At 38.2% G+C, this 13,748-nt stretch overlaps 1 protein-coding gene across 1 annotated transcript in view; it reads left to right on the forward strand.

The window, feature by feature from the left end:
* Window positions 1-47: 47 nt before the first annotated feature.
* CENPP (centromere protein P) overlaps window positions 48-13,748 on the forward strand; it is a gene marked incomplete at its 5' end in the record, with an annotated part of 232,063 nt that continues 218,362 nt past the window's right edge. Inside the window, one exon of the mRNA XM_079705975.1 lies at window positions 48-154. Coding sequence (XP_079562101.1) covers window positions 48-154 — 107 coding nt within the window. The remainder of the gene's footprint in view (window positions 155-13,748) is intronic.

Here is a 13,748-nt window from a genome sequence, read left to right on the forward strand (position 1 = left end):
AGGACGTGGCGGGCTTCTGTTCGGCAGCTTCCCGTCAGCGCGACCCTATGGATTCTCAGCTGGCTGAGGCTCGCGCTTTGGAAGCCGAGATCACTGCTTTGAGGCGAGCGTGCGCGGAGCCGCCGGCGCCCGGAGAAGACACCTCCCGAGTTCGGTACGTGGCCTTTCTCAGGCCCAGTGGGAAGGGTGAAGATCTCTACTCCAGGCGCCCCGGACCGCCCCACAGACTTTTCCCGAGCACCAGACGTGGGCGGGAACTCGTTATCTGTCTGTTCCAACAGGGCTGAGAGTGATGAGTACACGCGTGGACCCCGTTGTAAACGTATTACCATATATTAACTGATTTAATCACACTCATGGGGAAGGTGTTTTCATTTAAGGTGTTTCATTTCATTTCAAGGTGTTCTCTTCTCGTGCTAGTAACTATCAAGGTGAAAGTCTTGCTTATCTCCTTAGCAATCTTGCCTTTAGTGGGCAGCAGTATCTAGTTGGAATTTAAAAACTCTGGTTTCATGGTATTTGTTTTTATGAGTCACCTAACTGTGGCAAGTGATACTGATTCTTCGCTTACGGTAGTGATACGAAATTTCCTTTGAGAAATAATTTAGGTAAAAGAGTAAGTTGATATAAAGAAGAGTAGGCAATGTAGTCTATAGGGGAATTTGGCAGAAGCTGCGAAGGTGATTGTCATATACTGCAGGAGGAGAAGCATCCCTGTAAAGGAAGTGGGGGAACTCCCTGTTTAAAGGCGAAAAGAGCCATATGCACTAACAGATAGAAATAACTGAGGAGTGCCATCAACCATAGAGGGGTGGCATCATAACGTCTTTGTTACTACCAATAGCCACGGTCTGTCGATTACTTACTAAGTGCTAGACTGAGAGATGCAAACGTCTTTATGTGCATCATCTCTTTTTAATACCTACGACAGTCCTCTGAGTTAGGTGCTGTTGTTAACCCCGTTTTAGAGTTAGGAAACTGAGGCTCAGAGAAATTAAGTTGCTTGCCTGAAGTCTCAGAGAAGGTAAGTGTTAGAGCTGGATTGGAACCCAAAAATCAAACTTCAAAGCCCAGGCACTTTGCTTACTGGAGAAGGAGAGAAGGGGTCCATGAGTTAATTATGTACCTATTGTCTCAAGCTTGCAAGCTGCTTGAAAAGCAGAAACTGTTTTCATTTTTTAGTCAATTCTAATTTGACATAGATGCAGAGAGAATAAGATTTTCCTGAGCTAACTGGACAAGAGTAGGTTGAAATTGGGAAGGAGGAGTTCTAAAGAAAATGTTTGCATGCATGTTGGAAGGGATCATGAAGGTAGAGGAAGCTGTAACTAGTAAAAGAGAGAGGGAAGTAGGTGAATAGGGAACAAATATGTTCCTCTGCAAGTGAGGGTGTAAATGTATCAGAATGCTTGCTACTCCAGGGGTGCTCCACAGATTGGAAGCTTTAGCATCACTTGGGTTGAAAGGAAATACAGATTTCAGCCCAACCCTGACCTACTGAGTCGGAATCTGCTTTTTAACTAGACCGTTGATGATTTTATGCACTTCAGAAAGTTTGAGGAAGCACCATGATGAAAGATTATTTCCTTACTGGTCACAGTATGTCATTTTTAGCTCAGGATAGTATGTAGAGTATCCATGTAATCTGAGTCTCCTCAATGATCAAGTTGAGAAAGTCGGAAGAGTCCAGGTGTTTGGATTTAATAGTTTTTTAAAAAATTTATTGTTACATTTTTTTACATCTTTATTGGAGTATAATTGCTTTACAATGGTGTGTCAGTTTCTGCTTTATAACAAAGTGAATCAGTTATACATATACATACGTTCCCATATCTCTTTCCTCTTGTGTCTCCCTCCCTCCCACCTCCCTATCCCCCTCCTCTAGGTGATCACAAAGCACCAAGCTGATCTCCCTGTGCTATGCGGCTGCTTCCCACTAGCTATCTATTTTACATTTGGTAGTGTATATATGTCCATGCCACTCTCTCACTTTGTCACAGCTTACCCTTCCCCCTCCCCATATCCTCAAGTCCATTCTCTAGTAGGTCTGTGTTTTTATTCCTGTCTTACCCCTAGGTTCTTCATGACATTTTTTTTCCCTTAGATTCCATATATATGTGTTAGCATACGGTATTTGTCTTTATCTTTCTGACTTACTTCACTCTGTATGACAGACTCTAGGTCCATCCACCTCACTACAAATAACTCAATTTCGTTTCTTTTTATGGATGAGTAATATCCCATTGTATATATGTGCCACATCTTCTTTATCCATTCATCCGATGATGGACACTTAGGTTGTTTCCATCTCCTGGCTATTGTAAATAGAGCTGCAATGAACATTCTGGTACATGACTCTTTTTGAATTATGGTTTTCTCAGGGTATATGCCTAGTAGTGGGATTGCTGGGTCATATGCTAGTTCTATTTGTAGTTTTTTAAGGAACCTCCATACAGTTCTCCATAGTGGCTGTACCAATTCACATTCCCACCAGCAGTGCAAGAGTGTTCCCTTTTCTCCACACCCTCTCCAGCATTTATTGTTTCTAGGTTTTTTGATGATGGCCATTCTGACTGGTGTGAGATGATATCTCATTGTAGTTTTGATTTGCATTTCTCTAATGATGAATGATGTTGAGCATTCTTTCATGGGTTTGTTGGCAATCTGTATATCTTCTTTGGAGAAATGTCTATTTAGGTCTTCTGCCCATGTTTGGATTGGGTTTTTTTTTTGTTATTGAGCTGCATGAGCTGCTTGTAAATTTTGGAGATTAATCCTTTGTCCGTTGCTTCATTTGCAAATATTTACTCCCATTCTGAGGGTTGTCTTTTGGTCTTGTTTATGGTCTCCTTTGCTGTGCAAAAGCTTTTAAGTTTCATTAGGTCCCATATGTTTATTTTTGTTTTTATTTCCATTTCTCTAAGAGGTGGGTCAAAAAGGATCTTGCTGTGATTTATGTCATAGAGTGTCTGCCTATGTTTTCCTCTAAGAGTTTGATAGTGTCTGGCCTTACATTTAGGTCTTTAATCCATTTTGAGTTTATTTTTGTGTATGGTGTTAGGAATTGTTCTAATTTCATTCTTTTACATGTAGCTGTCCAGTTTTCCCAGCCCCACTTATTGAAGAGGGTGTGTTTTCTCCATTGTATACTCTTGCCCGCTTTATCAAAGGTAAAGTGACCATATGTGTGTGGGTTTATCTCTGGGCTTTCTATCCTGTTCCATTGATCTATATTTCTGTTTTTGTGCCAGTACCATACCGTCTTAATTACTGTAGCTTTGTAATATAGTCTGAAGTCAGGGAGCCTGATTCCTCCAGCTTCATTTTTCTTTTTCAAAATTGTTTTGGCTATTCGGGGTCTTTTGTGTTCCATACAAATTGTGAAATTGTTTGTTCTAGTTCTGTGAAAAATGCCATTGGTAGTTTGATAGGGGTTGCAGTGAATCTGTAGATTGCTTTGGAGAGTATAATCATTTTCACAATGTTGATTCTTCCAATCCATGAACGTGGTATACCTCTCCATCTGTTTGTATCATCTTTAATTACTTTCATCAGTGTCTTACAGTTTTCTGCATACAGGTCTTTTGTCTCCTTAGGTAGGTTTATTCCTAGGTATTTTATTCTTTTTGTTGCAGTGGTAAATGGGAGTGTTTCCTTAATTTCTCTTCCAGATTTTTCACCATTAGTGTATAGGAATGCCAGAGATTTCTGTGCATTAATTTTGTATCCTGCTACTCTACCAAATTCATTGATTAGCTCTAGTAGTTTTCTGATAACATCTTTAGAATTCTCTATGTATAGTGTCATGTCATCTGCAAACAGTGTCAGTTTTACTTCTTCCTTTCCGATTTGGATTCCTTTTATTTCTTTTTCTTCTCTGATTGCTGTGGCTAAAACTTCCAAAACACTGTTGAATAATAGTGGTGAGAGTGGGCAACCTTGTCTTGTTCTTGATCTTAGTTTAAATGGTTTCACTTTTTCACCATGGAAAACGATGTTGGCTGTGGTATTGTTGTATATGGCCTTTACTATGTTGAGGTAGGTTCCCTCTCTGCCTACTTTCTGGAGAGTTTTTATCATTAATGGGTGGTGAATTTTGTCAAAAGCTTTTCCTGCATCTATTGAGACTATCATATGATTTTTAGCCTTCAGTTTGTTAATATGGTGTATCACATTGATCGATTTGCATATACTGAAGAATCCTTGCATTCCTGGGATTAACTTCACTTGATCATGGTGTATGATCCTTTTAATGTGCTGTTGGATTCTGTTTGCTAGTATTTTGTTGAGGATTTTTGCATCTATGTTTATCAGAGATATTGGCCTGTAGTTTTCTTTTTTTGTGACATCTTTGTCTGATTTTGGTGTCAGGGTGATGGTGGCCTTGTAGAATGATTTGGGGAGTGTTCCTCCCTCTGCTATATTTTGGAAGAGTTTCAGAAGGATAGGTGTTAGCTCTTCTCTAAATGTTTGATAGAATTCACCTGTGAAGCCATCTGGTCCTGGGCTTTTGTTTGTTGGAAGATTTTTTATCACAGTTTCAATTTCGGGCTTCCCTGGTGGTGCAGTGGTTGAGGGTCCGCCTGCCGATGCAGGGGACACGGGTTCGTGCCCCGGTCCGGGAAGATCCCACATGCCGCGGAGCGTCTGGGCCCGTGAGCCATGTCCGCTGAGCCTGCGCGTCCGGAGCCTGTGCTCTGCAACAAGAGAAGCCACCGCAGTGAGAAGCCCGCGCACTGCAACAAAGAGTGGCCCCCGCTCGCCGCAACTAGAGAAAGCCCGGGTGCAGCAACGAAGACCCAACGCAGCCAAAAAGTAAATAAATAAATAAATAAACATTTTTAAAAAAAGTTTCAATTTCAGTGCTTGTGATTGGTCCTTTTATGTTTTCTGTTTCTTCCTGGTTCAGTCTCAGAAGGTTGTACTTTTCTAAGAATTTGTCCATTTCTTCCAGGTTGTCCATTTTATTGGCATAGAGTTGCTTGTAGTAATCTCTCATGATCTTTTGTATTTCTGCAGTGTCAGTTGTTACTTCTCCTTTTTCATTTCTAATTCTATTGATTTGAGTCTTCTCCCTTTTTTTCTTGATGAGTCTGGCTAATGGTTTATCAGTTTTGTTCATGGAGTCTGGCTAATGGTTTATCAATTTTGTTTATCTTCTCAAGGAACCAGCTTATAGTTTTATTGATCTTTGCTATTGTTTCTTTCATTTCTTTTTCATTTATTTCTGATCTGATCTTTATGATTTCTTTCCTTCTGCTAACTTTGGGGTGTTTTTGTTCTTCTTTCTCTAATTGCTTTAGGTGTAAGTTTAGGTTGTTTATTTGAGATTTTTCTTGTTTCTCGAGATGGGATTGTATTTCTGTAAACTTCCCTCTTAGAACTGCTTTTGCTGCATCCCGTAAGTTTTGGGTCATTGTGTTTTCATTGTTATTTGTTTCTAGGTATTTTTTGATTTCCTGTTTTATTTCTTCAGTGATCTCTTGCTTATTTAGTAGTGTATTGTTTAGCCTCCATGTGTTTGTATTTTTTAAAGTTTTTTTCCTGTAATTGATGTCTAGTTTCGTAGCGTTGTGGTCAGAAAAGATACTTGTTATGATTTCAATTGTCTTTAATTTACCAAGGCTTGATTTGTGACCCAAGATATGGTCTATCTTGGAGAATGTTCCATGAGCACTTGAGAAGAAAGTGTATTCTGTTGTTTTTGAATGGAATGTCCTATAGATATCAATGAAGTCCCTCTTGTTTAATGTGTCATTTAAAGCTTGTGTTTCCTTATTTATTTTCATTTTGGGTCAACTGTCCATTGGTGAAAGTGGGGTGTTTAAGTCCTCTCCTATTATTGTGTTACTGTCAATTTCCCCAGTAGTTCTATTTTTCACTTTCTGAGGAACCTCCATACTGTTTTCAGTAGTGGCTGCACCAATTTAAATTGCCACCAACAGTGCACAAGTATTCTTATTTCTCTACATCTTCACCAACACCTGTTATTTCTTGCATTTTTGATAATAACCATTCTAAGAAGTGTGAGGTTATATCTTCTTATTGTTTTGATTTGTATTTCCCGGATGATTAATGATGCTGAGCACCTTTTCATGTACCTCATGGCCTTCTGTATGTCTTCTTTGGAAAAATGTTGAAATCCTTTGCTCATTTTAGATCGTATGTGGATTTTTGCTATTCAGGTGTATGAGTTCCTTATACATTTTGGATATTGATCCCTTAGGGGATAAATAAGTTGCACATATTTTCTTACATTCCATAGGTTGCCTTTTCATTTTGTTGATGGTTTCCTTTGCTGTCTAGAAGCTTTTTAATTTGATGTACTTCTACTTGTTTATTTTTGCTTTTCTGGCCTAAATTTTTGGTGGCAAATCCAAAAAATTATTGACAAGACCAATGTCAAGGAGCTCACTGCTTATGTTTTCTTCTAGGATTTTTATAGTTTCAGGTCTTTAATCCATTTTAAGTTAACTTTTGTGTACGGTGTAAGATAGTGGTTCCTTCTTCCTTTTTCTTCTGGCTGTCCAGTTTTCCCAACCCATTTATTGGAGAGACTGTCCTTTCCCCATTGTGTATTCTTGGCTTCTTTGTCATAAATTAATTGACCATATATGAATGGGTTTATTTCTGGGCTTTTTTCTCTTCTGTTGATCTATGTGTCTGTTTTATGCCAATACTATATTGCTTTCGTTACTATAGCTTTGTAATCTAGTTTGAAATCAAGACTTATGATGCCTCCAGGATTGTTCTTTCTCAAGAATTCTTTAGCTATTCCAGGTCTTTTGTGGTTCCATACAAACAGTAGGATTTTTTTCTATTTCTGTGAAAAATGCTATTGGAATTTTGTTAGAAATTTTATTGAATCTGGTGATTGCATTGGGTAGTATGGACATTTAAACAATATTCTTCTTATCCATGAGTATGGAATATCTTTTCAAATATTAGTATTTTGTCAGTTTCTTTTTTCAGTGTCTTATAATTTTCAGTGTATAGGTCTTTTACCTCCTTTGTTAAATTTATTCCTAGGTATTTTATTCTTTTTGATGCAGTTATAAATGGGATTGGTTTCTTATTTTCTTTTTCTGATAGTTTGTTATTAGTGTATAGAAACACAACAGATTTTTATATTGGTTTTGTATCCTGCAACTTTACTAGTTTGTTTCCTAGTTTTAACAGTTTTATGGTAGAGCCTTTGGTGTTTTCTCTAAATAATATCATGTCATCTGCAAATACTTACAGTGTTACTTCTTCCTTTCTGATTTGAATGCCTTTTATTTCTTTTTCTTGTCTAACTGTTCTGGCTAGGGCGGCCATTACTATGTTGAATAAGTGTGAAGGTGAGCATCCTCTGTCTTGTTCCTGAACTCAGAGGAAGAACTTTCAGCTTCTCACTGTTCAGTATGATGTTAGCTGTGGACTTGTCATGTGGCCTTTATTATTTTGAGGTAAATTTCCTCTATACCCATTTTGTTAAGAGTTTTGATCATAAATGGATGTTGAATTTTGTCAGACATTTTTCTGCATCTATTGAGATGATCACATGGTTTTTATCCTTCATTCTGTTAATGGGGTGTATCACACTGATTTGCAGATTTGAACCATTCTTGCATTCCTGGACTAAATCCCAGTTGTTCCTGGTGTATGTTGCTTAATGTATTGCTGAATTAGCTTTGCTAATGGTTTGTTGAGGACTTATGTTTATGTTTATCAGGGATATTGGCCTTGTAATTTTCTTTTCTTGTAGCGTTCATGTCTGAGTTTGGTATCAGGGTAAAGGCCTCATAAAATGATTGTGTAAGTTTTCCCTCTCTTCTGTTTTTTGGAAGAGTTTGAGAAGGATTGGTTTGCTTCTTTAAATATTTGGTAGAATTCACTAGTGAAGCCACCTGGTCCTGGACTTTGATTTGTAGGTAGGATTTTAAACACTAATTCAATTTCCTTTTTATTAATTGCCTGTTCAGTTTTTCTGTTGCTTCATGATTCAGTCTTGTTCTATGTTTCTAGAAGTTTTTCTGTTTTTTCTGGATTGTCCAGTTTGTTGGCATATAATTTTTCATACTTTCTTATGACGTGAGTGAGTGGTTTCCTTTGTATTTCTGTGGTGTCAGTTGTAATGTCTCTTCTTTCATTTTGATTTTATTTGTGTCTTCTCTCTCTCTCTCTCTCTCTCTCTCTCTCTCTCTCTCTCTTTTGATTATTCTAGCTGAAGTTTTGTCTATTTTGTTAACTTTTTGACTAACCAGCTCTTGGTTTCCTTGATCTTTTCTATCACCTTTTTAGGCTGTATTTCATTCTTTTCCTTCTCTGGTCTTTGATATTTCCCTCTACTAACTTTTGGCTTCATTTGTTTTTTATTGCTATGAACTTCCCTCTGAGAATGACTTTTGCTACAGCCCATAGTTTGGTGTGTTTTATTTCTGTTTTCATTTGTCTCATGATACTTTTTTACTTCTGTTTTGATTTTTCTTTTGACTCATTCAGTCACATTCAGTAGGATGTTGTTTAATCTCCATATATTTGTGAATTTTCTAGTTTTCTTGTAATTGATTTCTAGTATAATATCATTGTGGTTGGAAAAGATGCTTGATATAATTTCAGTCTTCTTAAATTTATTAAGACTCGTTTTGTGGCTTGACATATGGCTTATCCTGGAGAATGTTCCTTGTGTGCTTGGGAAGAATGTGTCGTCTTTCTTTTGAGTGGAATATTCTGTATATGTCTGTTAAGTTCTTAGGGTCTAAATGTGTCATTTAAGACCAATGTTTCTTTATTGATTTTCTCTCTGGATGATCTACATGTTGATGTAAGTGGTGTGCTAAAATCCCCTACTATTGTATTGCTGTCTATTTCTCTCTTTAAGGTCTGTTAATATTGTTTTATATATTTAGGAGCTCCTATATTGGGTACATAAATATTTACCAGTGTGTCCTCTTGTTGGATGAACTCCTTTATCGTTATATAATGACCACCTTTGTCTCTTATTACAACTTTGTCTTAAAGCCTATTTTTCTGATATAAATATGCTACTTTAGCTTTCTTTTAGTTTCCATTTGGATGGAATATCTTTTTCCATCCCTTCACTTTCAGTGTGTATGTCCTTACATCTGAAGTGAGTATCTTGTAAGCAGCATGATGGGTCTTTTGTTGGTTTTTAAATCTAGTCAGCCACTCTGTGCTTTTTGATTGAAGAATTTAGTCCATTTGCATTTAAAGTAATTTATGATAGGCGTGTGCTTATTGCCATTTTCTTTTCTGGAAGTTTTGTAATTCCACTGCTCCTTTCTTCATCTCTAGCTCTCTCCTTTTGTGATTCGGTGCTTTTCTATAGTGGTATGCTTAGATTCCTTTTTATCTTTTTTGTGTCTACTGTAGCCTTTTGCTCTGTGGGTACCATGAGGGTTACATAAAACATGTTTATAACTGTCTGTTTTAAGTTGACAATAACTTAAGTTCTAACACATTCTAAATCTCTGCATTTTTACTCCCTCCCCCAATGTTTTATGCTTTTGATGTCACAATTTAGGTCTTCTTATATTGTGTATACCATAACGAATTGTTGTATTTATTGTTATTTTTACTACTTTTGTTTTTCAACCTTCATATTAGCTTTTAGGTGATTAACCTACCACCATTGCACCATTAGATTATTCTGAATTCTTCTATATATTTACCTTTACCAGTGAGAACTATACTTTCTTTTTTCCTGCTTCTACTTATTGACCTTTTGTGTCAGAGAAGTTCTTTTAACATTTCTTGTAAGGCCTATCTGGTGGTGATGAACTCCTTTAGCTTTTGGTTGTCTGGAAAACTCTCTCTGCTTTAATTCTGAAGAACCACTCTGCCAGTAGGGTATTACTGGTTGGCAGTTTTTGTCTGTCAGCCTTTGGATATATCATGCCACTTCCTTCTGGCCTGCAGAGTTTCTGCTGAAAACTCTGATAGTCTTTTGGGGTTCCCTGGTACATAACAAGTTGTTTTTCCCTTACTGCTTTTAAGAATCTCTCCTTGTCTTTAACTTTTGATATTTTAATTTTAATGTGTCTGATGTGGGTCTCTTTAGGTTCCTCTTATTTGGTACTTTCTATGCTTCCTAGATCTGATGTCTGTTTCTTTCCCCAGGTTAGGAAAGTTTCCTGCAATTATTTCTTCAAATAAGTTTTCTGCCCCTTTCTCTCCTCTCCGTCAAGGACCCCTGTAATTTGAAAGCTGGTCCATTTGTTGTTGCCCCATAAGTCTTTTAAGCTATTTTAGCTTTTTTTTTCATTCTTTTTCCTTTTTGTTGATCTGATTGGATAACTTATATTGCCATAATTTCAAGTTCACTAATTCTTTTTACTGCTTCATCTAGTCTGATGTTGAACCCCTCTATTGAATTTTTCAGTTCAGTTATTGTAGTCTTCAGGTCTATGATCCCTACTTGGTATTTTCTTATAGTTTCTCTCTCTTTGTTGAAATTCTCATTTTGTTTATCCATTGTTCTCCTGAGCTCTGTGAGCTTCTTTATGATCATATTTTGAACTGCTTATAAGGTAAATCACTTACCTCCATTTGATTAAGGTCTTTTCTTGAGACTTTATCTTGTCCTTTCATTTGGAACATATTCCAGTGTTTCTTCATTTTCTTGACTCTCTGTGTTGGTTTCTATGTATTAGATAAAACAGCCCTCTCTTGCAGTCTTGGAAGAGTGACCTCGTGTAGTAGATGAACTTTATTGTTCAACTCTGTCTTGGTTTTCTCCCAAACCTTGGTGTTGTCCAAGCAGCCTCTTTGTTCTTAGCTGCTCCCAGTAGTTGAGGGTACCTCAAGACTTGTCAGTGTTGCAAAGGGGAGGTTCTCAGTCAGCAGGTAGATTCAGGCTGATTGGCAAGAAGAAGCTCAGGGAGGAGCTTTTAAAGTACGCAAATATACCTCCTTCAGGGAAGACTGCTCCCTCTGCCCTGAGCCCTGGCAATAGCCAGGTAAGAAGTGTTTCTTCAATTGTTACTTTTCTTTTGAAATCATGAACATAAGCCCTGCTGGCCACCAGAGCCAGGCTATAAAGGGATGTGTCCTCTGGACAGCATTCACAACAGTTGGGGTACACAAGCCCCTGTCTTGGAGACACTGATGACTTGGGGCCTGGTCAGATGGAAAGCATGAAGGGTGGCATCTTCTGGCCTCCTCAGTCTCTGCAGAGGATTGTGATTGGGCCCTGACTGTGTTTAATGATAAGCCTGCCACTGAGGCTCCAGTTCTGAAGACAAGCTTATTTGTCTCTTTCACAGTAGGATTAGGAGTGCATTTTAGTCTGCTATATCTCCACTGTGTCCTGGGGCCATTAGTCATTTAAGAACTATTTCTCCTTTTGTTACAGTGCTACGGGACCCACAATAAGTTCTGCTGTAAGTTCTGTTGACTGCCAGAGCCCAGTGAGTAAGAGGTGTCCAACTGGGCAGCAGCCACAAAAATCAGGGTTCCAGAGAGTGCACAAACTCCTTTCCAGGAGATACTGGTGATATGGAGTAAGACAGAGAGAGAGTACAAAGATGATGCTCTGGCCTCTTTCTTTGGAGGTATTTAAGTAGGTTCTTGTATGATGTTAAATTAGAAGTCTTCAGGCCAAAGCTTTAAGGTAAGGAAGTAGGCCTCTTAAACAGAAACACTGGTTGCTTTTTTGTTGGCTGCCTCTGTGCTGGGTTCGGGGGTAGGTGAGTCTGCATGCATGAGCCCTTTAAGAACTGTTTCTCGGTTCCCTATAGTGGGGATCCCCAACCCCTGGGCCACGGACCACTACCGGTCTGTGGCCTGTTAGGAACCGGGCTGCACAGCAGGAGGTGAGTGGTAGCAGAGTGAGTGAAGCTTCATCTGTATTTACAGCTGCTCCCCACAGCTCACATTACCGCCTGAGCTCTGCCTCCTATGAGCATTATGGTAAGTTGTATAATTATTTCATTGTATATTACAATGTAATAATAATAGAAATAAAGTGCACAATAAATGTAATGTACTTGAATCCTCCCGAAACCATCCTCCCCGCCCCAGTCTGTGAAAAAATTGTCTTCCATGAAACTGGTCCCTTGTGCCAAAAAGGTTGGAGACTGCTGCCCTTTAGCCTTGTGAATCTCATGGACCCAAGGCTTGTTGGCTTTCAAAGCTAGATATTTTAGGGGCTTGCCTCTCAGGTGCTGTTCTTAAAATTTGGGGTGCCAGCTGTGGTGTTCACACCTTTCACTCCTCAGGGAGCAGGTCGGGGTTGTTAGTCCCTCTTGATTGTGGGTTGCCGTGCAACAGGTGGCTTTTATGTGGATTGTGTCTCAGCCTCTACTATCCATTTCAACATAGGCTTTTTCTCATTTGCCTGATGTGTAGAGTTGCTCAGCTAGTTTTTGGGTTTCTTTCAGAGAAAATTGTTTCATCTGTAGGTGTAGATTTGGTGTGACTATGGGAGGAGGTGAATTCATCATCCTCTTATGTAGCCAGTTTCAACGTAGAACTATTTCTCCCTTCAACTGTCTCAGTTTTTGCTTTGAGATATAGTTAGCTCTGTATCTGCAGGTTTCATATCCACAGGTTCTGTATCCATGAATTTTGGTATTTGTGGTGAGTCAAGGAACCAATACCTTACAGATACTGAAGGAAAACTGTATTTTGATATCTGTCATTAGGTTTGTAAATGTTTATAATTTTTATGTCTTGCTGTATTGAATCTTTCATTAATATATATATTTTTTTCTTTGTCTCTTATAACCTCTTTTGACTTAATCTCTATTTTGTTTGATATTGGTATCCCCAGTCCTGCTCTCTTTCGGTTCCTTTTTGCATGGAGTATCTTTTTCCATCCTTTCACTTTTAGTCTTTGTATCTGAAGTGATTCTCTTATAGACAGCATATGGTTGAAGCCTGTGGTTTTATCAGTTCTTCCAAACTCAGTCTTTTGTTTGGAGGATTTAACCCCTTTACATTTAAATAAATACTTATAAGGAGAGATTTATTTCTGTCATTTTGCTCTTTGTTTTTTTGTGTGTGCCCTTAAGCTCTTTTGTCCCTCATTTCCTGCATTTCTGTCTTTTGAGAAGTGCTTAAATTTCTTTCTCATTTGCTTTGATATATATTCTTTCGCTATTTTCTTTGTGGTTATCAGAGGGATTATAAATAATATGCTAAAGTTACAACACCTTAATTTGAATTTATACCCACCTCATTTCAATAACATACAAAAATTCTGCCTGTTTACAGCTCCATCCCCACTGTTTTTGGTTCTTTTATGTCACAGAATTACATCTTAATACTTTTGTGACCCCTGAACATAAACTAATAATTCTTTTTTTTTTTTTTTTTGGCGGTACGTGGGCCTCTCACTGTTGCGGCCTCTTCCATTGCGGAACACAGGCTCCGGATGCGCAGGCTCAGCGGCCACGGCACACAGGCCCAGCCGCTCCGTGGCATGTGGATCTTCCTGGACCAGGGCATGAACCCGTGTCCCCTACATCAGTAGGCGGACTCTCAACCACTGTACCACCAGGGAAGCCCTAAACTTATAATTCTTTTAAATGCATTCATCTCTTAAATTTTGTAGAAAACATGATATGGAGTTACAGATGAAAGTTATACTCATAGTACCTTTAGACTAATAATTTTTTAAAATGTTAAATCATGTAGGAAAAGAAGTTCAGTTACAAGCCATTGTTACCATACTAGTAGATTTTTTATGCCCATATACTAATTTTATTGAGATCTTTATTTCTCCACATGGCTTCATGTTACTA

Source organism: Hyperoodon ampullatus (assembly GCF_949752795.1).
Source record: "Hyperoodon ampullatus genome assembly, chromosome: 6".
Lineage (NCBI taxonomy): Eukaryota > Metazoa > Chordata > Mammalia > Artiodactyla > Ziphiidae > Hyperoodon > Hyperoodon ampullatus.